Raw genomic sequence first — 27515 nt, forward strand, 5'->3', positions numbered from 1 at the left:
AATATTAAAAAAGGAAGTATTAACTGAGTAAACAATATAGAACGATGTCGATTTTAATTAGCAGTCTTTGTGCCACACAAGAGATACAACAATCTTTGTGTATTCGGTTTGATTTAGGTCATGTAAAATATAACACCAGACATTTTGAATAAGTGGATAAAATGGACGTATTACAAATGGGTTAAGAAGTACTTGTTGGTGTTGCACAAAGATCAAGTGATTTTAAAGATTCGTGGCATTTAAATTTGCAAGTCTAGACAGAGGTTTTTCGAGATCAGTTATCTTATTTTATCTGTTGTTGTATATTTCTTTTTTAGCATTTTCCATTCGTATATATTCTACTGCCTTAAAAAATGTTCTTTGAAATAAACTAGTTCAAGTTAAGGGTTCAATTTTTTATTTTTGTTTACATGTATTTTTGTAAAATCTTGGAATCTTTTTTAAACACAATGTTTCATTTTCGCAAACACTTAAATCGTAGACAAGATTTACCGCTAGTCCTTTTTAGGACATTAATCTTTTTTTCTGCGCGACTGATTTCGATCCCGCCTCCCTACGTCACCACTAAACTAATTACGTCATCTATTCACCCGTCAATTACTGCCATTGTTGTGATAATCAGACTTTGAGCATTAAATTAAAAACGCCAGACAATCTCTTTGGGGAGATTCGACTTTTTTATTCACATAATCACAGCATACAGGTGTACATTAAGTAGTCACGTGACTAGAGATACCTGTAGAGATTTGAAAACTTTAGAATTAAAAAAATGTTGTTAGTAATTCTATTTTGACCTTTTAAAACCCACTAAGTTTTTTGTTTAAGCAACTAGAAAATGTCATATATTTTTAACTTGCCTCTTTGCTAGCTTTAAAAGGCCACGAACCCAAGTTTTAACAACGCATACTGTTAAAATCAACATGTTATGTTTGCATATTATCTTCGCCCCAGTAGTTTCAAGTTTGCTTGTAGGCTTAAATTAGTATTTTGCTAATACTTCGCCCAGCCGGCAGGGCACGCTTACTAAAGGTTGGTAATGCTATTGTGTGTGCGAGATTTTACAAGCCAGTTCCTTCAACCTGTGGCGTACAACATTTTTTTTCTGTAATGTCAATATTTAACTTAAAATGTGGCTTTGTGGTTAATGTCAACTACGGTCGTTTAATATAAGGCTATTTTATTTTACAATGTGTAAACGTGTTAACTTTGTTCAGTGATCGTGAAGTTAAGTTCATAGCAGTCAGTTTAGAACCAAGCTTTAAGGCAGCATGTATGATGTTTTTAGACTATGTTGAAGTAGTCAGGCCATTTATTATGAATCAAGATTTCCAGATTAGACTCACAAGCAAACAAATTTAATTGTAAAGTTAAGCAAAATTAAATTAGTGTTTTTAATAATTTAGAAACAATTTAGTTCCAACTTTGTACATTTTATTACGACAACATTCAATCACTAAATGGTGTTAATATAATTTTTTGGGCTATTGTAAATAGTTCAAATATCAAACAATTAACCAAATATTTTACTATTATTTGAATAAATGTGATTAAATAAAACCGCGTCATTATTTTCTAATTGCCTTAATAATCTTTTGTTTATATTTCAGAATTGTATGCAATCCCCTTTCATTTATGCAATCCCCTTTCATTTACATTTTAGCTTGTTTTTATGTGCAATGTAACCGCCCTTTAAGTAAGTCCACACAAATCTAAACCTGCAGTCGCGAAATGGAGTTTAACAAGTTAAAGGGATTTTGGAAAGGGAACACAGCAAAAAGTAATGACCTTGGCCATCAGCAAGAAAAAAAACAACACAAGAACGCCAATGAAAATAGTAACAACAACAAGAACCAAATTAAAACTACCAAATATCAAGAAAGAGGTATGTAAATAAATATATTTATATTTTGTTATGGGTTTGTGATTTTAAGTTTTCAATGTCATTTTTGACAGTTTTATAATTAAAGTATGTTTTTAATTTAGCCTTTACAAATTGAATAGAATTTTTTGTTATTGTAACACTTTTAATAATAAAACGTATAGCAGGTTTCGTAAAGGTTATTTTATTTTCGTTTTAAAATGTTGTTTTGGGTGTTGATAGCACGCTAGCTAACACAATACGAAACAGTTACCGCTTTAACCGCGCGTCACGTGATTTTAAAATAAGTCACGTGATTGTGTTTACAATGTAATGTAAGTTTTTTAAATCGGGGATCAATATTAAATTACACCAACATTAAACGCTAACTATCCGCTGACTAAAAACTGGTTTAAACTAAGTAATACCCAATTAGTGAAAGCACTTACGTGCACAACGATTTGATTACCATTAATCAATATGATGGTAAAGTCCACATATTACATGCGTGTGAGCGAAACTTAAAGATTATGGTTACACTGCAATAAAAATTAGTGGGCTTAATTACTTATTGTTTTGTTTGTAAGTATAATATGTGGGATTAAAGATTGTTAAGTAATTATAGTTTAAGTATTGCCTTGAAGTTTGTAAATTGCGTTGGCAGTAATAGACATTTTACGAAAATTAAAAAAATATTGAATTTTTTGGTCATGATTTTTAAATTAACATTTTTAGCAATATAACTTTTTCTTTATTAAAGTGTAATTGGTCGTTTTTGTAGTAATTGCTTTGAAATGGGTTTTATTGATTTTTTTTTAACGAAACAAGGGTGACTCATTTAATATAACCTTTAATCGGTTGTGCTTGTAAATATTTTGGTAAACATTGTCAGTATGATCGATAACCTTTATTTAAATAAGGCTTTGCGTATGACAAATTCTAAATCAACTAAACAATCAAAACAAAGTATTTCAATTGCCCAGCGCGCCTTGGTTCCTGTTGTTTTACGCAAATGTGATTTTATGGTTTTAAAACCATGTTAAATTTTATTAATCGGTTAAATATTTATATGCGGGATTTAAATGTGACCTTGGTTGCGGTAGTTATATGCAGCTATTAATCCATGTTTAGTTATTTTCTAGTTTACTAGAAATAAATAATTAGTTCTTTTAAAGCATTTCCTTTTTATCACTTTTAATTTTTACTGTCCTTTAAAAACTTAGGGGACGTGAAAATAAAAAAATGCGAGAACAGTAAAAGTAACATAAACAGCATAAATTTAATATTGCAAATATAAGATAATATTAACTAATAATTAAATACAGAGTTAGAGTAAGGGTTTATATAAGGTTCAAGTATAAAGATTTTTAAATTTGGCAACCCTGTAAAGGTAACGAGTTCGTTTAAGGACCGTGTATTACAGGTGGTCCAAGCAAGTAAATATATTTATTTCGGTTGTATATTTTATGGTGATGCTACCTTAAACTAGTGGAACTCTATTAAGTTTGTTTAGACTAAAATAACTGACTTTCACACGCTTAAAATGCACTCCCTTTATATGGAAAACTTGTGAACTAGTATGTTGTTAATTAGGCTGTGCGGTTACACGTAGCAAATATTTTATACGCTCAGCACAAAGTGATATATTTCAACAGCAAAAATTGTCATCTGATACCATAGCAGTGATATTATATTGCATACGTTTTTATTGTTCACTTTACATTCTTTATGTTTTATACTTCGGAAATGGACGATGTTCCGCTTGAATAGGTGTTTACGCAATGTTACCGAAATCGTGTTGAAGTATTTATTTCCGCTTCAGCGTAAAGTATTGTCATTTAGTAACTATTGTTATAGTATAAAAAATTGTTGCGCTTATACCAACTTGGGCGCGGGGTTACATTTATTTATTTATCTTAAACGCGGCCAACACCACAAAAATAAATAGCCAGTTTGCAATAATTTTAAAGACCAATGCGCTGTTTTAGAACGAGGAATTCTGAAGTGTACTTTAGTATGTTAGCAAGGCAAACAATAGGGCAAATATTTAAAGCTTAAATAAGCACTATATGTGTATGCACTTTAGGTTTACGGCGTGTTAGAGCTTCAGTTCACGCTTTTAAGTTTTATATGTCGGTAAATATTTTAAGCAACCGCAAAATTTTAATTATAAATTAAATATTTTATGCCATTAAAAATTTGAATTTTTAAATTGGTTGCGTTTTAGATTGTAGTCAGTTACATATTTATTATTAACATTCTATAAAACATACGTGTTTAAGGTAAGCATATTTTTAAAATGTCAATTAAATAGATGACATTTATATGGTATTTTATAAAAACGAAATATGCCGATATGGTTATGTAAAATTGGATGTTTTTATAAACTATATATAGACATGCTTATAATGGCCTTAAGTTGATTTTTGTTAAAACATAAATTATATTATTATTTTTTTTTGTTTTAACTAACAATTTTTGCAGTTCTAACTCAATTGGAAGCCCTGGAGGAAATAAAACCGGAAGTGACGTCAGAGGGCTACGGCCTGAGGACCCCCTACGGTACTCACCTGAACCTTGACTTTGTAAAATATTGCGAAGATTTAAGTAAGTTTTAGTTATTATTTGTTCAATTTTTTTTAAACCCCAATTTTTTTTTGTTTTTGGCAACTTGGGTTCTTGTATAATTCTTTAATTTGTAAATCAAGTATCTTAAATATGTGTTTTTATGCAGAACTTTGTTTTTGCTTCACCTTTATAGCACCTAATATAATAAATTGAGTATTATGGGTTAGTAGATAAACTTCTTTGATTTTTAAATTGACCTTCACAAATAAATTGTTAAACTTATTTTAAGCTTGTCTAAAGTCATTTTTTTCTTAATGGGGAATTTTGTTTATTTTATGATGTCATGTTTTTAATTGTAGTGACTGGACAAGAGTTTAAAAGAACTTCATCAATGCGACTTTCTAGATCACGTGGTGCCTCAGTTACAGCCCCAGCTAACGGCAGTGCAAATTTACATCAATACCCTCGGTAAGTTGCAAAGTGCATTATTAAAAGGCTTTTAAAATCAATTTTAACTTGGTTAAAAATATATATAAATAATAATATTTAAAAGAATGTGGTTAACATATATTGTTGTGACGTCATATAGAAGTCGTATGATGTCAGGGGCGTCGCAGGAGAGTCTGGAATTTGACGAAAACGCCGGAGTTAGAGTGGATTCAACTTTAACTGAAACGCGAAGAAGATTGGAAGCATTTCGGTAAAACACATTTGTTAAAAAAAATTCTAGGTTATTTGTAGTTTAAGGTCCTTTGAAAATGAACTGTATAAGAAAATGTTACCGTGAACTACATATGAATCATTTTTTATTAAACACTAATTAGCCGCGTTGTTTGTTATTTGTCATGGCTGGCATATTGATTTGCATGCAAATATCGTAATACATTAGTATAAAGATAACAGTGAACAAATTTTTAGGGCCAATTAGTATTGGTTTTGACGTCACAAAATTTGTTATTAAACATTTTTATGCCTAATATGATTTATTTAAATCAATTTTATATGTGTTTACTAGTTTTATGTCTATTGTGTAAAATATTTTTACTTTAACTGTTTTTTAAACAATCAATTTAGATATTTTTTCGCCAAAAATTTGTTCTAATTATTTGAACACTGTTAATTGACAGACGATGTAGTTTATACATAATCTAATATTCGATCTTTTTTTAACTGAATGACCGCGGTATTTTAACTACTTTATTTTTCTGTTTAAAGCAATGAGGCATTAAACGCGCTTGCCAAGTTTTTTAGATAAATTTTTATCACGTTTTCGATCGATTTTTTTAGTGAAGTGTAGCATAATTTTAACTATTTCGTTTAAAATCCAGATTTTAAACATAAAATTTTGTTTTAAAAATACTGTTCAAACTGATCTCAAGTTTTGTTTATTCTTTTAATTAAAGGTAATTAGTAAATCTAAAATAATCAAGTAAATTATTTTAAATTTATTTTTGATTACAAAAGTTAAAGAAAGGAGTTTGTCTAATGAGCCAAGTGTAAACAACTCGCAGTAAATATGTTGTAAATTGCTAGAGCGCTTCAAGACACAACAATGTTATCAATTATTACGTAGATAATGAGTTTATCAGTTGCTTGCAAACCAAAAAAGTTTTGGGTGGAACTGTAAGTTACCAGAGAACAAAAACAGTCTGTAATTGTTTTGACAGATATGTTGGATTAGTAAGCAGTGTGTAATAAACTGAAAAAACGAATGATATTTAATGCTAAACAGGAATTGTTATTGATTTTTAAATATTTTTACAGTAGTTACTGTAAGCATGATTAGTAATGACTCAGTCAGAGCAGTTGATTATAATAATGTCAGGATTGGATTATCATTATATAAATATACCAACGTGGCTTAATTAGAGTTTTTAAGGTTTTCTTGCATAAAATATAATATTTGGCGCAGTGACATATTTAGTTGCCTAATTAGACATTTGTGTGCTTTAGTGCTTTACAGTATTGCTTATAAATATTTAATTCTTGCTAATATCCATTGTTATTTATGTTTCTGATCATTTTTATCGAACTAAATAACAAAAGCGTTGTCGTGTATTAAGTTCGGTAATATTTAGTTGGATAGCAGATGGATTACTGTTACTTCCCATCCTGCCTAACGTGTTTTTTGTGTTCGGTTGTGTGTTAGATGCTATTTCGTTTAGGATAGCTAGGTAAAACATAGTTTTTTAAACTTTGTTTTTATAATTTAAAATGACAACATTAATAACCATAGTTATGTGATTGTTTTTATAAACAATTACAAAGTTTAGTTGATAATTAGTTATATAAGTTTATATGTTTTATTTAATAGTGTAGTTTTGTGCAGAGCTTAATAATAAAAATCCGTATTTGTTATTCGTTAAGGGTCACTTTAGTAATTTTATTGATAAAGGTTATACATACATTTTTGTGTTGAATTAGTTATAAATAACTTAAAAGGGTTAAATATGTCAAACACGTTTTCTGTATTTTTTCTGTCATCTTATGTTAATTGGAAATGTTTATATTTAAGTTTGTTAAAGAACACTTAAACATATTTCCAAAAACTATTTGACCGAATGGACCCATGGACATAGAGATGTTAGAGTAGAAGGGGGTTTCTAGAACTGTTTCATTGTCGGTAAAATAGTGTCTTTTAGCATATTGGTTCTCAGTCAATTGTGTATTCGGTAAAATGGTTTTGGTGCCGTGACAGAAAATCGTAAAGTTAAATATTCCTGGTTTGAGTGTTAACAATTACGTCAACACCTATTTGCATAACAGTATAGCTTATATATTTTAACCACATATTATTAGTTTTTTGTCCTTAATGTTTATGTTTTGTAAGATGCAATTAGCTGTTAATAAGAATGAGAACAATGATAGCCCATACAATATCTAATAAAAAGTGTAATTTATTATTACGCTATATCTAAAATCATAGATTTTACATTATTCTTTTTACTATGTGTTTAAATTCCAGCGGTGTTTAGTTTTATTTTGTGAAAGATATAGTTTAAAAGCAAGTGGTCGATATTAAAAAAAGGGTTATAAATGTAAACATGCCTTGTTGGTAAGTGTATTAAGTGCTCGAATGTACTTAATCGTTTTTTAAACATCGCTAAATTTTGGCCAAAGAACAAAAGTATCAAACTTTCAACTATTGAATATTTATGTATGTTTTTATTTTAGGTCTTTTCGTACAAAACGAAATAAATCTTCGCCGTCTGATCACGTGACACATCCACCAATGTCAAAGTTAAACGGAGATAATGGGTTCAGTATACAGTCTCACAACAATGTACCTGTAAGTTAAAATAAAACACTTATAGTTATAACTTTTGCCAGTGTTTGTTTATAGTTTCTAAAATTTAATACTAGAAATATCTTAACTCTTCTGTTTTTACCTTTAATTAGTCAAATTCTGTAAAAAATCCACTGTTTAGATACCAACTAGACTTTAAGGTGATGTGGATTGTTAATAAAATTTTTATTTGTTACAGAGGCGAGGAAGCAGTAGTCCAAGTGGTTCAGTGTCGAGCGGTTCAATGACTCCGAACTCGCTAAGTGGTGTATTTAATTCGAATAATATTACTCCACAGCACTTGCAAGTGGTGAGAGAACAAATGGCTGCTGCGTTGGCAAGATTGCGTGAGTTGGAAGACCAGGTACTTGTTTTATTTTAATTTTCTGATCTTATATTTCATGTCAAGCTTTATTGCAACTGTTGACATGAAAATCATTTAAATTGCATTTTTTCAAACTTTTAGGTTAAGACAATTCCTGTCTTGCAAGTTAAACTGTCTGTCCTACAGCAAGAAAAGAGACATTTGTGTGAAGAATTAAGAAAAAAAGACGAGTCTCTTAAACGCACTTTTTCTACTTCGGGTTCCAATGCCAGTCTCGGTAAGTTTTACCAACCGCTAGAAAAATTAATTTACATATTAGATAAAAAAATCTAAAATTATTTCTTTTTTGTAGAAACAACAACACTGCCCTCTCCATCTCGATCTCTTCTATCTTCCTCCTCAAGTGGAGTGTCCTCCACTCCGACCTCTCCAGTTCGCGTACCTTCCAAATCATCCGCTCCTCCTTTACCCCCAAAACGAAAATACCGCTCCTTTGGAGTCGGTGATCAGAATTCAGTTTGGGACGTTGTTTGTACTCTTAAAAAGGATCACCGTGACGTCATGACCAGCTGTGACGTTCGTGCGCCGATGCATGACGTCACTACCAACGTAGAAGCGTTCGACATTGACGCCGCTTTTAATGTTTTTCCTTTACCGCCAAAACAGTTTCAACATCAAGGCTGTATGGCTGACATAAAAGCTCCCGTGGTGGATATGACGTCACAGACCTTAAGCGCAACTCAAATTTCTAGAGAAACTCAAACATCAATCAAGAGTAGTCGTACAATTTGTATTGGTGGAAATTCCAGTATTACGGTAAGCAAATGTATTTTAAAGGTATTCTATTCTTTATTTATTTAAATAATTATTCACGTTTTTAAATAAAAACATACTAATTAAATAGGTTGCATGTAACTGTATTTTAAAAATGTATATAAATATTTTTTTTTGTAAAATACAGACACATGACAAAATGTCTTCCACATTGCCGCCAGTTCGAAAAAATAAATCAACCGAAACTGATTGTGACGTCACAAAAACCAATGAACAATCGACCACGACAACCGACCTTCTTCATATGCGCGACGTAAGCGTTGGAAATCACGTGACCCTGATAGAGTCTGGCTGTTCTCCCATAGTAAGAAAAATGTCTTCAAAATGTACTGATAGTAGTGACTTGGTGGCATTAAGGGAGGTGGCAAGTGGCACATGTACCACCGAATTAAGTGACGCGTCGGTAGCAACCGAAATGGTGGTTACTAAAGACGAGTGTGTTAATTGTGACATTATATCTCCTGTCTTGGAAAAAATCCTTATTTCCCGAGACACGATGACAAATTTAGACAGTGGCCGCTGGTGTTCCTACGCAAACATGACCTCACAGCTTTCAGGTAGTGATCACGTAATAAGCCTTTCGACCCGCGATTCTACCACGAACACAACTCCAGTTTTAACATTAAATCAAGCTGTTGAAACTGTCAGACCCGAGTTCGAGTCTAAACTTGTATCAGTCGACATTCGAACGCCGACATCTGACGTGCAGACACATACGGACAACATTCCGACATGTGAAGTTGGTACAGACACCGTGTCGGCTCAAACACGTGACTTTTCCTTACAAGTTTTTATCGATGACGTAACAGACACAGCAGATTCGTCGACAAATACGACACTCGTGACGTCCGACACTTCTACCATGACGTCGATAGCTACATCTGACGCATCTGCAGACATGTTGAACTTTGAAACGCAAATTGCCGAATCAAAAGTTAAAAATAATGAAGAAATTGACACCTACGTAGACAGGGTAAGCGTAAGAAATAACTAAAATTTTCAGACAGGTCATAATCAAAGGTAGAAATAAAAAAATAAAAAGTTTGTTGATGTTATTAAATTGTAGCACGAACTTTTTATTGTTAGGTTCAAACTTTACTAGAAGAGCAGCAAAACCTTTTGGCTGAAAACTTTGAAGTTTTTACGGACGAATGGTCAGACGAACCCAAACCAACTGACAAAATTTCCCGATTTGTTAACCCCGCCTTTATGGTGAACGACACTTTCATAAATGACTCCAGCTCGGAAGGTGCGATCGCCGCGTCGTTAAGCGTAAGAGTTGAGGATTATGACGTCACAGATAGTAGCGATGACGACGAGGCCGTTATGGATCGCGGAATGTTTCTGCCTCTTCCCAACGTTGGTATGTAAATAAGTTTAAAAATTAAATTGAAAAAATGTTGGCTGTGCCTGATTACTGTCATATAATCAAAATTTGTTGCATCTAATGAACATTTGTTCGAAAGCGCCAGTAAGACATTTCTATTAAACTACTCACTCTTCTCTGGGTAGTGTTTTCTTAATTTTCAAAAAAGTTAACCTAAAGTAATTTTCGTTATCGAAAATTTGGTTTTTGGGGAAATGACTTTACGGTCAAACAGTTTTCGGTGACATGGACAAATACAGTGCTAAGTTTAGTAAAATTGTCTAAAAAGTAAATGTTATGAGGGTTTATATTTAATTTTTTTTTTAATTTTAGACGATTTCGAGTTAAGGTCAATATTAAAGAAACCAGATACCCCAATTCGAGAGAAAAAATTTCTTCGGTTCGCTGAAGGTGTTAAAAGTGACGAGTAAGTGGGGATCCATTTATTTAAAAGAAGATTTTTTTCTACAACATATTAAAACTAAATTTAAAAAATTATTATAAAAATTATAGTTTTGGTCTGGAACCAAACTAAAATTTATTTTGTGATTGTAAATAGTTCTTCAAGCGATGAAACTGACGAATATTCATCCGCTGATGAAGAAAACGTCGACCAATCAACTAAGATCAATGACACCGAAGTCGTCATGGAAACCACAACTCCACGATTGAGTGATTCTGTCTTTATTGAGGATAAAGATGATAAAAAGTTGAATTACAGCAACGAATTTGTCAGAAAATTAAACGATAAAGAAAAGGTTTAAGAAAAAACAAGTTGACATTGTTATTGTTGTGTGTTAAAATGCTGGTTAGTTTTTATAGTTTTTCAATAAGTTTTATTTTGTTTATATTTAGGAGCCGAAACAAGAGTTTGTCGAAGAGAAGAAGGCGGAAGAAGAGAAGGTAATAGGAGAAAGGCTGGTGGGCGACGGAGCGGAGCAAGTCACGGTCGTCATCGAAAATTCATTTAACAAGTAAACAAACACGACTTTTTAGTTGTATATTTTTATCCTTGATATTTAAATGCTGACTTTACGGCCAAAAGTTTTTTTTAGAAATCCCACTTGTATTTTTTGCCTTACCTCACAATATTAACCGAATTTCACTTTAACTTTATGGTCCTTAAATATATTTATAAACAGATTTTTTTTAGATATGTTTTTACTACTGATGTACTAGATGCTTGTGATGTTTTGGAAAAGCATCTTCGAAATCCTAAATCTGTTAATAAAACGGAAGTGGTATGTATTAAATTAGGATATTTTTTTTCTTTGTTGTTAAATTACTATACTAAAATAAACAACTAACTAAAAAATGATTTGCGAATAATGAAAGGTGTTATATTATATGAAAATGACATTATAAAATTTTTAATAAATATGTTACAAAATAATGTTTTTTTTAAAGATTACTGCCTCCAACCTTATTCAAATAGAGTGGTTTAAAGTAGCGGCACAAGCAGATTCCAGTAACGAAATGTTGGATGATTTTGTCAGCGACCTCGCTGATACTTCATTACCAGTGCTTAGAAAAGTTGTAAACATGACAGATGCAAGTGTAAGTTAACGGCCAGTAATAAATAATTATTCAACTATAATGATTGTTTAAAACGAGGCGACCCTAAAATATTTGTAAATACACCGAAGCACGTTAGGTACACCCTTGTGACGTCATAAAGAATTTAGCGCCGAAGTTTAAAGCGAAGTTTAAATCTGGCTTATTAAAGACGCAAAAATATTTTATTTACATTTTTAGACTCAATGCAGTTCAAATAAATACATAAGCTAGCTGTATTTTTTAATTGTTGGTCACTTTAATGAAAACGCGAAATAGAACTTGCATATGAAGTGATTTAAAATCCTAACTTAAATGTATAATATTTTGATAACATTATAACAGTAAAAATTTTAATCACGAAAATTACTTAACTTTTTCAGAGTAACACGGTGTTACATTACGCAATATCACATGGAAATGTTCCAGTAATAGAAACTCTTGTTAACATCGAGGAATTGGACGTTAACAAGTCAAACCAGGCTGGCTATACAGCAAGCATGTTGGCCGCGTTGTGTGAAGTTAAAACTGATTCCGAATCACGAATATTCAAACGCGTTTTCATGGTAAGTTCCAATGACGTTTTTAATTGGTTGGCCTCTTGTTCTCGGAATATTTGAAAAGTAAAAGAGAGAATTGGTTGGGACTGTAAAATACGAGAGAGAATTATCGAGAACTGATAGTCACGTGAGAACCGTAAAGTAAAAGGAAACCTTTTTTTCCTATAAAATGTCGTTAAATAAAGCACGTGGTTCTAGTGTAGTAGCAAATAACTTAACCTTTTTTAAGCTCATTTAAATAATTTTTATTTTGTAGAAATCTAACGTTAACGCACACGCAAAGGAAGCTGGCCAAACAGCGCTGATGCTTGCTGTCAGTCACGGTAGACTGCACACAGCCAAACTTCTTTTGGAATCCGGAGCGGAGGTTAACGCCCGAGATGAGGACGGATCTACTGCCCTCATGTGTGCAGTTGAACACGGGCAACTTGATATTGTAAAACTGTTGCTCGCTAATCCGATGTGCGATCCCGCTCTAGCTGATACGGTAAATTTTCTTTTTTTATTTAAAACCAATAAGAATTAATAAAAACGAATTTAAAAACACATCACCTTGCTTTAATTATATTTAAGTTACTGTCACATTACCGAAAACCATTTTATCGAACAGACATTTTATCACAAACGCTATTTTACCAATGAAAAATATATTTTCTGTTAATACCCACTTAACCCAACTCTATTTCAAAAACTGTCCTTTTTTTGTAAAAATGTAAAATTTCGTTAAACTGATGATTTTAAAATTTTTTTTTTTTTTTCGGAAAAATGATAATTCTGTGAAATGGTTTATGGTAATATGGGCAAATACCAGTTAAATTATCTTATTAAACACTTGTTTCTTTGTTTTTTTAGGATGGTAGTACAGCACTAAGCATAGCAATGGAGGCTGATCATAGAGATATTGCCATTCTATTATACGCTCAACAAAACTTTAAACCTGCATCTGTAAGTTAAATTACTAATAAAAACACATCATAACATAACTGTATATAAGTTTATATACTTATTAAACATATGCATGAACACAATTTGGCATGTACACATAATAACTTTGTAACTTTTTAAGGTGCGTAAGGTTGCGTAAAAGGAAAATTTAAATAAATCTAATTACGTGGTAGATTATATAAACAAAACTCAGAAAATGGGATATGGGTCTTAAATAAAGTCTTTTGTTTAGTTAAAACCTTATAGAAATTTGTTAAATATTTACATGTTTGTTATCACGTTATCCGCCCGACAACCAATTAATCAAAAAATGGCGTTTACCTGCTTATGGATTTCGGTAAAATAACAGTAACCCAATTATAACATTGTTTGAAATAATATATCTTAAGTCACCCGACTGCTAAAAATAACATCGACCATTTAAAAAAAATAATTAACCCAACTCAAAACGCATGTCTTACTTTTATTTTCTTCATCTTTGAACAGAAAATACCTCGACCCCGCACTGCAAGCAAAAGCATGATTTCTAGGTAAAATTGTTAACAATTCATTCCATTACTAACTTATTTAATTATTTGTAATTTTATTTAAATCTTTCATAACCAATACGTTTTTGGTGTGTTTAAACAAACCTAAAATGGTGTATCATATATATTTTTCCATTTTAACAATTGTTTTAGTAATCTTTGGGTTATAAATTAAATATAATTTTTGTATGATTAGTCCTACTCCGAAATGTCTCAAATCGTGAAAAGTCATCAACAAAGTGTTCTTTAATATCCTGCCGTTTACCGTCTACAAAATCTGACAAAATGTTTTTTGACATATATTGTCAGTCTGACACCTCAATAAAATTGTGTAAAATATTCTTAAAACATTTTTGTAGCAAATTTTATCTTTATATCTAATAAATTAGTGTCTTACTTTAACTTGTCTGTATTTTATTGTTGCCAATCGTTACAATACTTTATGCGCTCGTTTTTTACCGCTGGACGGCAAATTTTGTATATTTGTTACCGCTTTGTTTTAAAGGTAATCATATGCTTTATCGCTAAAGTAGATTTAAAACTTTTGACTTCTTTCTTTTAAATATGTTTTTTTAAAGGAATGCATTACATCTTATTTTAAAAAATGTTGGTACATTTATTTTATATTCGAAATAAAACTGTACGCATATTTTATTGAAAATTTTAAGTACAAATCTGCTAATTATTTTAATTTTCTATACTGGAAAATGATTAACATAAAAAACCAGGTTAACATATTTTTATCTTTTTAAAAAAAATGTTGGTACATTTATTTTATATTCGCAATAAAACTGTATGCATATTTTATTTTAAAATGTGAAGTACAAATCTGCTAATTATTTTAATTTTCTAGCTCTTTGGTTATAAGAAAGTTAAAATTTAATTTAATTACTCATTAATTTACGAACTTGGCTTCAGTACCCCCTACCGCTCTTTTCAAAAATGTTTTTTTTACGTTTCGCCGGTATCTAGCTTGTCATATCAGGTATTTACATTTACAAATAAACTCCTTTCTTAAACCAACTTACTAGCTTAACTCGTAAGGCGCTGTACTACAAATCTGTAAGCTTGGGTTCGAATCCGACTGCAGGATTAGTTTCATGTTTAAAAATTAAAACTTGTGAATTTAATTGTGTATTCAGTTAACGTAGTTAAGTTTTTTTTAACAGCCAGTTCGTTTGGGAAATCAAAAAAAATCAACCCAGGTTTGTCTGGGTTGGGATTCAATCCGAGTACCTAGCGATTTGTAACGTGACGACTTCCAACTTCTGCTACCAAGGGGTCTCACGACTGAAATATTATTAAAAATACAAATATTTTTTTCAACTATTTCGTAATATCGATTGCCACGGCGGGATTTCAACCGAGCTACTTAAAACACCGACGCTTTGACCGCAATGCCATCGTTACAGCTGTCAAACATTCCTTTACGTACATTTTTTGTTCAAGACTGTTTTTAATAGTGTTGGTAAGCAAATAACCATTGGCACATTTTTTTGGCAAAATTACTAAAAAAGTGGTAAGATTGCAATAACTGCAGAGTAATTTAATTTTATTAAGTTATTAAAGCGAATAAAGCGTAAACATCACAACAGTAAAACTACGCAAAAAAGGAAAAGTCGGATGAACTTTACAGCGAAAACTTTAATTATAATTTCAGTAAAAAAATTTATATAAAATTTGTTTAGCATTTTGATTGAATTATCACTACTCCAACCAAACGCGCGCAAAAAATAAATTGGCCGGACGCAAAATTGAATTTCACAAAATAAACACAATGTACATTATAAACATGCGGAAAAGATAACAGGTAATTTAAACGATGTGTAATTAAGTGTTGTACATATTACAAAAAAAAAATGAAATGGAACTTTACATGTGAGTAGAGTTTTATGTTAATATGTGATTGGTATCCCCAATACTCCCGAAAACTAAAATTTTAATAACGACATTTACCAAAAGTTTGGTCAAAATTTTTTTTCAAAAATTAGGGATATTTTTTTTAGTAAAACTACGGGTATTTAAAATAATTATATGGTGAACTAGAGAAATTTTTTTTTGTTATAACTAGGACATTTAAATATTGTTAGGAGAATAGTAAAGTAGCTTTAATAACGCAAAATTAATCCAGTTTTACTACAGCGAACAACTTGCAAATAAGCGAAAAATCAATTATTCATCGAACATCCAGATTTCGTTTTCTGCAAAAAAAAAACAAGCTGTAGTTCAAACACAATGTTAACATACAGTAAAAACAATTTAAATTATTTTGTTTGTTTTTTTAGTGTAAAATTTAGTCTGTTAAAATTTAGAATTGGGTTTTGTGACCAAGTCATGTTGTACTGTGTCGTGTCGTGTCGTTCAAAATTTGAGCATGTTTTAAATCATAAATTTGACTTCTTAATTTTTCCCGTTACTTATATTTTATTAAAACATTAATAAAAAATAATTCTCAAGCATATATGTATAGCCCAAGAAACTAACATTACAATCTATATGACGTATATGCCAATTACTATAATAGCGTGTTGCTATAATTATTAGGCAGGAAATGACGTCAATACAAATATAACATTTACATTAACGAGTGCAACACACATTAAAAAAATTCAAGACAAAATAAATAAACTTAAGTATTTTTTTTAAAAATGTGATTAATTATTTTAAACAAAACTGCTAAAATCGTAATATTGTTGTGTTAAATGTGTAATTTAAACATGCATTTACTTGGGATTTGTAGATTATCTTATATTTTAGTGATGGCAATAACCGAGTTTGTTATTAAACCAAATGAAATGTTTTCTTTTAGCAGCTACAACAATTCTGTTTAATCAAAACAATAAAATGCTCTCCTAACCACTTCATGTTATATATATTTGTTATCATAAGCCAGTTAAACTAGATGCCATACCTAATAAGACAAAGTGTCGCATTATCAAAGGTATGTTTGGCCACATAAACAGTGTACAAAAAAATTTGATTTTAGATTTTAAGAAACGCACATATGTTTTATACCACTTGAATTTGTTTAAACTACAACTAACCCAAAATATTTAATCTCCTTCCCTTGAACTCCATTATCTAAACCCCTACGTTTAAAATTATCATCTCGGTTAAGAAACTGGGGTTCAAATATATGAAGTTTAAATGCATAGAAATAAAATGTAAGACTTTTACATAAAAGGCTTTGTTGGGATTTTATATTAAGGGTTTTTTTAATGTAAGGGGTTCAGTATTAAGAAAAATATTAAAAAATGTTTAAAATAAAAGTTCAGAAAAAGGGTGAAATAAATTAAAAAGAGCCCATACATAAGGGGTTTAAATGTTCGTACTTACTTCACATGAAATTCCAAATTTGGAAGTAAAGGTGACAGGACATTTAAGTTTGTGGCCGCTTCTTTGATCAAAACTCTGACAGATTTGAATAGGTGGTGAGTAGAGGTGAAGACTGCAAGCTTGTTCGGTGTGAGATTTGTTTTCAACGCGGTGAAGACCCAAGGAATCTAAAAATTAAAAATCAGTAAAAAAAACTAATAGTCTAAAAATTAACTTCAAACTAAAGTTATAAACCAAGTCAACTGCAAAAAACAAATACATTTTGTAAAACAGTAAAAACAATGTTTAAAACAAACCGAACATGTAAAAATATACAAATACGTAAATTTGTATTTTATAATTACCTATTTACTTTTAAATGTATGTTTAATAAGTTCGACGAGGCTTAGATTTTACTGCCTAAAATTTAATAAAATATATTTTATAGTTTGTGTGCCTTATAATAAATCAGCATTATGCTCTGTACATGTATAAAGTAAATACACGACAATCAATATACCCAAACTTTAAATTAACACTTGTAACTATTTTAGTATATTAGAACTTGTATAAATCTTCAAATTACCGTTTATATAAGCAACTTCATCTCTCACATATGAAACAGATTCAATAGGTATCATTGGGTCTCTTTTCTTGTTTTTATTAGGCCACTGAAACTTGGTTTCTGTAAGAGATCCGCTAAGGATTTTCATAAAGCAGTGGGAGTCGGCATGGTCGTGTATACAACTATAAACAAAGCATTTTAAGTTTTTTAATGATACAAGTAACAACAACGTAAAGCCCTTATAAAGGCGATTTTGGGCTAAAGTATAAACAAAAGGCATTTTATTTTTAAGTTAAAAATTAATAAAGTAAAAATAACTCTAAATGTTTCATTATTGTAATGAATGCGAAATATTATCTGCAACTGAATGTTACGATTTAATAATAGTCATTAAAGCCTAAAACTTAAATGTTATATATTTAATTTAAGTGAATTGTTTTTTACCCTTCTACGCAAACATAATTTAGCTTTAATATAATTTAAAATATTAAGTTACATTAAATTTAATATATTTTGGTGTATTAAGCAATTAAATTTTTATTGCAACGGCGGGCGTATTTTTGACATTTAAGGCCAAGTAAATTCATATTTTTTAGCCCCAATAACTCATTTGACATTGTATCGCAAATAATAAACGTCAAGGCAAAAAAATAAATTGCATTTTTATGAAAGGGGCGTTGCGTGTATGCATAAGCCTAATTGGTTAATGGTTTAAAGGACGTTTAATTTCAGCCAATCAAGGGTAGGTGTGCTTTGGGCCAATTAAGTTTGTTTTAAACAGACCTAGTGTCTACAAGAAAAACCACGACCAATAAAAATGTAAGTTCATTGGGCAAAGGTATTAAGTTGACCTCGAATTTCTAGGTAAGGTATGGTTAGGCAAACAGTAAACGCCAGTGTTAGCGTGTAACTATTAAACCACGTGTTAAATTTCAAGCGATGAAATATTAGCTTGACATTTCTCATGGCAACCCTCTGTGGGAAAACTCGTCATTTCTTAGATTAAATCTGGGAAAAAATGGGGTGGTATAGACGAAGCGTCTTTGTTATCTTGCAAACAATCTATGTTTTAATTTTGAGGTAACAACAATATGTGAGTGCCTTACCTGCCTTGTCCCTCTGACCAACAAATTAATATCAAGTTGAATTTGCCGTTTCCTTCGTTAATCAAGTTACGAGTGTATCTGCAAACAAAAAGAGATAAGGTTATCACAAATCAGTTAAAAACAAAATCTAGTAAAATATTTTAGCAATTGTTTTTTGGCATGCCAATATTTACCCTATGCTAGGGTTACATTTTTCCAATACACTTATTGCCCAATTTAAAAAAAGTTAAAGCAGGATGTGGTATAGAGAATGGGATAAACCACATTGTATTAAAAGTTAATGAAGCCTAAAAAAATTGTTTTTATTAATAGCAGTCACGGTTACCAGCCCTGAACTACATTTAAACCGCTTTCTTTGCCCTATGGGTATATATTTTCTTAAAATGCGTGTTTTTAACGTTAAAAAACCCAAAGACTAAATGACTTTTTCACGAGCTAAAAACGCTATGATAAATTACAAATATTTTCACTAACGTAAGTGATTTCAAATACCAAAATATTTGTAATAAACATATTAAAATATTGATATTTTATATTGATGTGTATGTTGTGATAAAAGTTTTGTTCCACAATAGCAACCTGATTTCGCAGACAATAATTAAATAAGTTATTTTGAGCCTTTTTTGGCATTTTCTGATAATGATGTTGTTGTCGTGGGATCATTGTTGTAAATATAATTTCCCTTTGTAAATGTGTTTTGGCGTTTTTTGCGTATATGGTATTTACCAGTTTTTAATTAATAACTAGAATAAAAGTTTGGTACATTTACTTGTGCGCATCAAATGTGGCAAATTGTTGCCACTCGTCGTTACTTGCTTGATAGCTTCTCATGTAACGTCTAACTTCTTCCACGTCAATTTCATTTTCTTCAAATATTTCCGTTAAGCCAGCAACTAAAATGTTTAAATTGCTTGGCTTGGGTAGCTTTTTGACGTGTCCTTTTGAAAACCGTATAGTCATAGTATCAATGGGAATTACGTTGGTAGAATCGACTGACGTCATGTTTTATATAGTTTTCTTACGTCCTGTACAATAATACTAATACTGTTATTTAAAACACATTTAATAAATATCAGATAAAGCTTGATCGATTTACTGTTTTAAACCTATATATATATATATACTGTATTTCATTTTACTAATTACAAAACATTTAAATAAAAAAAACATATGTTAGCATAGCAAAATAGCTGTAATTCTTAAAATAAATTAGTTTTTCCTTTTAGCATTCTCCTATTCAACTTAAAATTGTTCACAAGTGCTACTTTCAATATGTTTTGACGCACAGTGATGACGTCAAACTAGGAAAGTACTTCTGTCCTGAAACTCCTTCGAAGCAATCGTTTTTTAAATATAGTGTGTTTTTTTTAAATCTGCCTTCAAACAAATATGTTAAACTAAACGCCCTAAGACTATATGACTTCACATCAAACTTTACCGTGTCTATAAATAGAGTTAGCGCGAATTTGAAGAGACTTATGCCAGTACATAATTTTTTTTCATATTAAAACAAAACTTATTGTGATCACAACAATCTTTAATCAACTTTATTATGCAATATATATAACTTTAAAGGTTAAAAAATGAAAATATTCTTATAACTACATTACATTTATTTATACGTTAATATAATTTAACTTACAAACTTTAAAGTATATTTTCAACAAACACATTTCGTGTTTATTTATTGTATTGTTACTTATGCCTGTGATGTTAACAGTACCATGGTTTAGTTATTTTTTACTGATCAACACTGCTTTTTGTATTTTTTTCTCTAACCCTACATACTTTCTCTACATAAATGATTTAAAACTGAAAAATTAAACGTTAAATTGTTTAATATATTATTCATAAAGCAAACGTATAACATGCGCATTACAGCCCGAACATAAAGAATCACTATTTTTACGCATTACCGATTACATGGTAAATGGTGTGACGTTTTCGCTTGACTAATTACATACCACGAACAGCGAAATGGTATTTAGTACAACTAAAAACTACAGTGTTTTTTAATATTTAGTTTGTTACCCAACAAATCGATTTTTTTCTCTCAACAATTTATAAATAAATATAATAGCTATAATTTTAATATTAAATGCTGTTTACTCGGTTTTGATTAATGAGCTTAAGTCACGTAGTCAAAAACAAAACGTTTTCTTCTAATGAGCTATTTTGACTGCCAAGTGAAATAACTTATTTTTAAATAGGCGACTGAAATCGGATCTAATAGAATAATGACTCTCGCCCATGCCCACGCCCATTTTTTCGCCAATCAGCAGTGACTAAGTTTCATTTCCACAGGCGCTGTAAAGCCTAAATCCAAGTAATCTGTAAAACGCAAGCTTCCTACCTATTTAACTAGGCATATGGTAAAAAGTTTCTTGTATTTGCATTCTATGAGGAAGTAGTTTACAGGAAGAAAAACTAACCAGAGAAAGTGTCGAAAAATTTACTTTTTAACATGCACTTATTTGAAAAACATAAACCCTTTTCGCTAAACTAAAAAAATACAAAATATCTTGTTATATAAAATCGCGTGTAATTCCATGGAACAAAGTTGAAAAATTAGTGTTTTCGACATATTACTTAAGAAAATGGAAATAACCCTCGCCTTGTCAAATTTTTACTTGAATAATTTACTGCGCTAGCAATTTTGAATTACCTTTAAACTGGCTTTCCTGAACCAACAAAAATAAAAAATGCTTATTTGTGGCGTGACTAAAATTCAACATTGTGAGTTTCTCTTTACTATCGCGTAATAATAAATTGATAACATCACAGTTAAACCATAGATATTACATTACTGTAATGTAATATCTATGGTTAACTGTAAAAAATATTAAATTTTTACCAACTGCATATATATTAAATTTCATTTATTTCTAATTAAAATATTATGAAATAAAAAAGACAAGTTTTTAAAATTACCATACTTTGGATATATTTATGTGTTGTATATTTATTGCGTAATTTATTTATCTGGACTAAATTGAGGATAACTTGTGCCAAAGTGCACGTTGTTAAAAAATCATTGGCGCGAGGTGACGCTATTTTGTGTTATCCCAATTTTATCATTTCTTTAACCTTATAATAGTTTCATAGTAAACTGACGTAAAAAATATACGATATATATAAAAATGGCAGATGGTAGAAAAGTAAAAATCCACCCGGTGGTTCTATTTGCAATCATCGACTCCTTCGAACGAAGAAAAGAAGATGCTAAAAGAGTTATTGGAACACTGCTCGGAACGGTTGATGCAAATGCCGTCACAGTAACGAACACGTTCTGCGTTCCACACACGGAATCGGAAGACGAAGTTGCCTTTGACATGGAGTTTGCTCGTAATATGTACGACCTTCATCGCAAAGTTAACCCAAGCGAAACTATTGTGGGATGGTATGCAACTGGACAGGAAATTACTGAACATTCTGTTTTAATTCACGAATATTACAGCAGAGAAAGTAAGTCTCCTATTCACTTAACAGTAGATACAGACTTAAGGGAGGGGGAAGTTGGATTTAAAGCTTATATAAGTACATCTATTGGAGTTCCTGATAAAACACAGGGTATGATGTTCACACCTGTTGCAGCTCTTGTTGATTACTATAATGCCGAACGTGTTGGCATGGACAGAATTAATCAAGGCACAAAGTCACGTGGAAACCTGGTTTCAATGCAATCCGAATACGAAAATGTATTAGAATCTACTAAAACACTTCTTGATATGCTTGATTCTGTTCAATCCTATGTTGAAAAAGTAGTGTCAGGAAATGAGAAAATGGATTCAAAAATTGGTCGTTTTTTAATGGGTTTGGTCAGCACAGTTCCCCACATAGAAGAGGGGGAATTTGATGCAATGTTAAACAACAATATCAACGACTTGCTGATGGTGCGTTACTTAACAAATGTTGTGAAATCACAAGTTGCGCTGAATGAAAAACTGGTAAATACAACAGTTATACCAACAGGAGCATTGCTTTCATAATGTGACATTTTTCGACAATTAATTTTCTACAGTGTGTGCTAAAAAGTATCTGTTTAACTGTATCATAATTAAATAAAGTTAACTGGTAAAGTATTTTACCTGCTCATAAATAAATTGACAGTTTTATTTTTATGGAATTTATTAAATAATGTAAAATGTAACAAAAATAAATAAATTATACCGCACAAAAACCATAAAAAATGTTTTTTAAAAATTTGTTACAGAAATTTGAAGGATTTATATATATATGATCCAGTTCCCTAACCTTTTTAAAACAATTCAAACCATTTGTTGGGTGTTTTTAAATGCAAAACATTTTATTGATAAGTATGTTTTATGTTCATTTAACCAAATCGCAATTTTTTTAATAGAATTAATTTTGGATATGTTTAAAGAGTGTTGGGTGGTGAATAGGATCTTATTAATCAAAGTGATTTTGTTTTCTCTGTACAATGTAGGTTTAGAAATGTTTATAAACTTAGGCTTCAGAATACAAAACATTATTTCAAATCTCCCTAATACAGTAGCAAAATACAAAAATTTTGCTGTGATAGTAACAGTGCGAATGAGTCATTTTACATCAATAAAACCTAAAAATTATTACCAAATCCTTAATGTAAGTTCTAACGCAACAGCCAAGACAATAAAAGAAAAATATTACGAGCAATCAAAGAAACTGCATCCTGATACTTCGCCAGAAAACAACCTTCATAAATTTTTAGAAGCACAACAAGCATACAATGTTTTATCGGATGTTAAAACCCGCTTTGAGTATGATTCATATTTAAATAGCTCTTCGGAATATACTTTTGAAGAGTGGAAAACCTTGGCAAAGTTTACAGAAACTGCAAGGACGTCAACTGTGTATCGACAAAATCAGCAAAGTTCAAACACACAAAAGGACCCTAACAAATATTCATATCAAGGGTCATACAGATCAACCTGGAGCAAGGGACATCAAGCATATGAAGAAAAATGGTCAGATATAACAAAGTTTCAGATATTTTACATGTTTATTATTCCAGCTGTTTTATTGAGCCTAATAATCAAAAATGAACAAGGACGAAATAGGTCAAATGCAAAAGGCAACCACTCCAAGTGGCCAACGATACCCACGTTTGACAAAACTACACCTTATCCTCAAACTTCATTTAAAATTAACTATATTTCACCAAACACCAAAGAAGAAAAAAAAGCAAAAATAATAACAAGTAAAGAATACAATATCCTTTACAAAAATGAAAAAAAACTTTTGCAAAAAAAGAAAAAGGAGAAAAAGATTCAAATAACGAAAGAAAGTACAAACTTTTTTGATGAAATTAAAACTAAAAACAAAGTAGATAACTCTACACTTGTAGCAATCAGAAAAAAATACAAACAAAATTTGCCAAATAATGATGCCAATTTAACAACTTGGAAATAAAAAAATATTAAATTAAAAGAATTTATTTTGTAACTTTTCTGTTAGTATACATTTATTTTCTAATTGTTTAAATTATAAGTAGTTTTTGCACTGTGGTAAAAATTATTTATTTTTTAAAGTATATAAGCAGTATATAAATTTTGAACAAATTTATGTTTTATATATTATATATACTTATATTTTTTACCTAAAAATACAAAAAAACTACAATTTTAAAGTTTTTTTTAATTTATTTAAGCAAATCATAAACTAACAAATCCAACTAATAAATTTTAAATTTAACATGTTTGCATTATCCTTTATTTGAGCTTTTGAAACAAATTTTTTGATACCTAAAAATATATAATGGATACTTTATAACTATAAATACTATTACAAAACTAAAACACATAATCTATATATATGTAATTGTAAAAAAAAACTTGCATTTGAATATAGTATTTACAAAACTATTACATTAACTTGTCCTATAGACAAAATGTATGAAATATTTTATATTTTAGATCACTTGAACCTTACTGTTAGTCCCTCTTACACAAAAGTAAAAAGAAAAAAATGAATTGATCATTTTGATTACAAAATAAAAATAACCTGTCATTAGTTATAAAGTGAATATAAAGTTAGAATAAGGGGTTTGTAGAGTTATAGTAATTAAATATACTGTTGGAGTAGATAATTTAATATTTAAAAATTTTTTTAAAGTTAACAGAAATTTGGCAAGGGCCGTAAATGTAAAGGGGACATTCAAAGACTGTAAATACAAGTGATTTAAATTTTTTTTACTATTTATATATATATATATATCAAAATAGAAATACTTACACAATTATCTGCACAGTGAAGAAAGTCAAAAAGTTCTTCTACGCATGTTTCTTCTGTTTGTGTTTTGCTATTAACTCTTTCATTACAAGAGGTTAACTGTTCTTTATAGCCAATGCATGGTTTTGAATTTCCACAATATTCACGAACTGCATCTGAGGGATCCTAAAGTTCATATAGTATGGATAAAAATATAAAAGAGCTTGGACGTTAAAATATTTAAATACAGTTTATTCAACAAAAACTGCATTTTTAAGTCCAAAAACCTAAGCATTCATACTTTTTTATCATTTAAAAATTAAATCTAACTTACAATTAAATCTTCCTCCTCCTCATCGTCGTCATCATCATCTTCGTCCTCCTCCTCCTATAAAAAAAATAGGTTATATTTATTCATTTATTAAAAAATTTTAGACAATTGTTACTTCAAAAATTCAAAAAAAATTCTTTTATGCAACTAGTTAATGGTTTGTTTGTGACTGTGTAAGAAAGTTGTTTTGTTGATATAAACATCAGAAGCATTCTTAAAGCCCGGTTGAATAGTTCATATTATTATTATGTGATACACTTGCAATTAATCTGGCTTTATATATATTCACCTTAAAGTCAAGCTAATAAGTGTAATTCGCTATTGAATAAGAGTACAAACTTCTATTAAGACCAAAACCTCTCGGCAGGTTAATTCATTGACAATATGTTTAATAATATACAATCTGCCAAAGTTAACTCATGACTGCTGGGTTAGGTTTGCAAGAAGAGCCCTTTAGACTTTCCTATACCACATGGTGTATAAAATAGTTTTTTTTTGTCTTGGTGGTTTTTGCAGTAAGTATAAGTACTTGCAAAAAATGAGATAAAAGGGAGAGTACTAAAAATGGGATGCGGAAAGTTGAGGGGTGCAGGGAATGGCGGTGCCATATGTAAACGATAATAAATAATCCAGGAATGTGGAAGGTATGATAGTAGATAGTAACTCGTCAAAAAATAAAACGAAACTTACGTTTTCGGGGTCTTCAGCGTGTATTCTGTTTTTTTCCTCGATTGTCATTATAACCTATGTTCTACTTAAACGAAGTGAAAATTGAAATGCTATAGGCCAAATAAACAAAATTTAACATAAAATTCTTAAAGAGTTTGCACCAAAGTCGAAGGTCGAGTCAAAAATCTTGTGTGTTTTAAAATCTCTCCACTAAAGAGCGCTATTTTTTATCATATGCAATTCTAATTCATTGCCGCGGATTGTGCAGTAGTGTTGTATAGCGGCCAACCCCGAGCTAAAAAGTTTTGGGTTCGAGCCGTGCTGCACACCTTTTTCTTGAGGTGATATAAAAAAAAAAAAAACGTAAGGTGATATAAAAAAAAAACTTTAATTAATAAACAAAATTTATAAAAATTCAAATTAAATAACTCAAGTTTAATCTGCGAACAAAATATCTTAAACGGATTCTAAATAATTTTTGTGGATATTGGCGACCATTTTTTTATCTGGTAATCTTTCCGAAACTATTTTTCACTTTCAAAAAAGGCGTTAACGTCAGATTTGGATAGTTGATTAATAGTTACTTGCAAACATCTTACCGTTAAAGCCTCAAACAAAATGTCGTCATTTTTTAATTACCAACATTTAACTTTTTTCCGTATATAAAAGTTTTTATAAAAACAAAAAAGATTTCATGATAAAAAACAATTTTAAAGTTTAAATATTTTCTCGTTTTATATTAACATTTTTATATAACAAACCGAGTGAATAAATATGAATTTTTTCTGCTAAATGTCTCTTTTTTGTTAAAAAACATATTTGAATTTTTTTAAGTATATTTGAGAGGTTAGTTTTAATGATAGAGCTATGAGATAATTGAAGTAAATGAAATTGGGTATTAAAAAATAAGTCCAGTTTGTGGTAAAATTTGCGATGCCAATACATATACTATATTATTTTAAGATAATAATAATAATAAGCGATAAAAAATATAAAAAACGTAATTCCGGCAGCATGGTGTAGTTGTCAGAACACTCTTTCCTACACTACATGAGGCCGTGGGTTCAATCCCCATTGATCTCATGACACAGGGCTCTTGAGTATAGGGTTATAAACGATAGAAACTTATGCTGGTCCAGCACTTAATTTGCAGTTTAATTATTAAGCAATTATATTCTATAATATCCCAAACTGCCACAGGCTCGAAACTGGGTCGGAGTAATGGTTGTTACTCTATGTTGAGGTAGTGAATTCGACCTCTCACATCATCTCACATCAAGGATAAAGATATATCAAAAAAGACTATTAAATTATAGTTTATATTTCCCAGTTCCCGAAAGAAAATAATTATCTTTGATAAAACAAAGAGTTGTTAATTTGTTAATTCAACTTTGTAGTTTTTAATTTATGTATAAATAATAAAATATATTAAAATTTTTTTCATTGTTTAAACAGAATTGTATATTTCAACCATCTTCATTTCTGTTATACTTTTA

At 30.2% G+C, this 27515-nt stretch overlaps 5 protein-coding genes across 7 annotated transcripts; 3 read left to right on the top strand and 2 right to left on the bottom strand.

The window, feature by feature from the left end:
* Positions 1–1611: 1611 nt before the first annotated feature.
* Positions 1612–14803, top strand: LOC145746353 (uncharacterized). Of its 3 annotated transcripts, none has more exons than XM_082564617.1 (20): positions 1612–1882; positions 4343–4465; positions 4786–4894; positions 5016–5126; positions 7601–7715; positions 7912–8076; positions 8179–8314; positions 8390–8853; positions 8999–9844; positions 9958–10234; positions 10571–10664; positions 10797–10995; positions 11093–11211; positions 11391–11478; positions 11645–11794; positions 12175–12357; positions 12608–12838; positions 13204–13296; positions 13783–13826; positions 14020–14803. In XM_082564617.1, the coding sequence occupies exons 1-20, from the start codon at positions 1729–1731 to the stop codon at positions 14045–14047; spliced, it is 3729 nt and encodes a 1242-aa protein (XP_082420743.1). In that variant the 5' UTR covers positions 1612–1728; the 3' UTR covers positions 14048–14803. The 3 variants fall into 3 exon arrangements, with proteins under 3 accessions (XP_082420743.1, XP_082420744.1, XP_082420745.1); XM_082564619.1 differs by lacking the exon at positions 1612–1882 and adding an exon at positions 4096–4140; XM_082564618.1 differs by lacking the exon at positions 13783–13826.
* A 555-nt stretch (positions 14804–15358) lies between these two features.
* Positions 15359–20934, bottom strand: LOC145746482 (cysteine dioxygenase type 1-like). Its single transcript, XM_082564774.1, has 5 exons — positions 19579–20934; positions 18810–18887; positions 17725–17885; positions 17160–17326; positions 15359–16024 (listed from the first exon to the last, which is right to left on the bottom strand). The coding sequence occupies exons 1-5, from the start codon at positions 19809–19811 to the stop codon at positions 15992–15994; spliced, it is 672 nt and encodes a 223-aa protein (XP_082420900.1). The 5' UTR covers positions 19812–20934; the 3' UTR covers positions 15359–15991.
* A 947-nt stretch (positions 20935–21881) lies between these two features.
* Positions 21882–23114, top strand: LOC145744561 (eukaryotic translation initiation factor 3 subunit F-like). Its single transcript, XM_082562436.1, has one exon. It carries the CDS (start codon positions 21950–21952, stop codon positions 22796–22798), a length of 849 nt encoding a protein of 282 aa, XP_082418562.1. The 5' UTR covers positions 21882–21949; the 3' UTR covers positions 22799–23114.
* Positions 23046–24311, top strand: LOC145744560 (uncharacterized). The gene has a single exon (XM_082562435.1). The coding sequence runs from the start codon at positions 23046–23048 to the stop codon at positions 24219–24221; it is 1176 nt and encodes a 391-aa protein (XP_082418561.1). The 3' UTR covers positions 24222–24311.
* Positions 24312–24412: 101 nt separating this feature from the next.
* Positions 24413–26225, bottom strand: LOC145744563 (cytochrome b-c1 complex subunit 6, mitochondrial-like). The gene is made up of 4 exons (XM_082562437.1): positions 26041–26225; positions 25354–25407; positions 25044–25205; positions 24413–24553 (listed from the first exon to the last, which is right to left on the bottom strand). Exons 1-4 carry the CDS (start codon positions 26086–26088, stop codon positions 24521–24523), a joined length of 297 nt encoding a protein of 98 aa, XP_082418563.1. The 5' UTR covers positions 26089–26225; the 3' UTR covers positions 24413–24520.
* Between the last annotated feature and the right edge of the window lie 1290 nt (positions 26226–27515).

This window comes from Corella eumyota, chromosome 3 (assembly GCF_963082875.1).
Source record: "Corella eumyota chromosome 3, kaCorEumy4.1, whole genome shotgun sequence".
In the NCBI taxonomy this organism is placed as follows: domain Eukaryota; kingdom Metazoa; phylum Chordata; class Ascidiacea; order Phlebobranchia; family Corellidae; genus Corella; species Corella eumyota.

Bases quoted from the DNA above. Each gene is read 5' to 3' on its own strand.
- LOC145746353 (XM_082564617.1), top strand. From the start codon at position 1,729: ATGGAGTTTAACAAGTTAAAGGGATTTTGGAAAGGGAACACAGCAAAA. The intron at 4,895-5,015 runs GTAAGTTGCAAA...GACGTCATATAG, and splicing joins AATTTACATCAATACCCTCG to AAGTCGTATGATGTCAGGGG. The intron at 8,077-8,178 runs GTACTTGTTTTA...TCAAACTTTTAG, and splicing joins TGCGTGAGTTGGAAGACCAG to GTTAAGACAATTCCTGTCTT.
- LOC145746482 (XM_082564774.1), bottom strand. From the start codon at position 19,811: ATGACGTCAGTCGATTCTACCAACGTAATTCCCATTGATACTATGACT. The intron at 18,888-19,578 runs GTAAATGTACCA...TTTTGTTTGCAG, and splicing joins GCCACATTTGATGCGCACAA to ATACACTCGTAACTTGATTA. The intron at 17,327-17,724 runs GTAATTTGAAGA...TTTAATTTTTAG, and splicing joins TGAAGTTGCTTATATAAACG to ATTCCTTGGGTCTTCACCGC.
- LOC145744561 (XM_082562436.1), top strand. From the start codon at position 21,950: ATGGCAGATGGTAGAAAAGTAAAAATCCACCCGGTGGTTCTATTTGCA.
- LOC145744560 (XM_082562435.1), top strand. From the start codon at position 23,046: ATGATCCAGTTCCCTAACCTTTTTAAAACAATTCAAACCATTTGTTGG.
- LOC145744563 (XM_082562437.1), bottom strand. From the start codon at position 26,088: ATGACAATCGAGGAAAAAAACAGAATACACGCTGAAGACCCCGAAAAC. The intron at 25,408-26,040 runs GTAAGTTTCGTT...TTTTTTTTATAG, and splicing joins ACGCTGAAGACCCCGAAAAC to GAGGAGGAGGACGAAGATGA. The intron at 25,206-25,353 runs GTAAGTTAGATT...TATGAACTTTAG, and splicing joins AGGAGGAGGAAGATTTAATT to GATCCCTCAGATGCAGTTCG.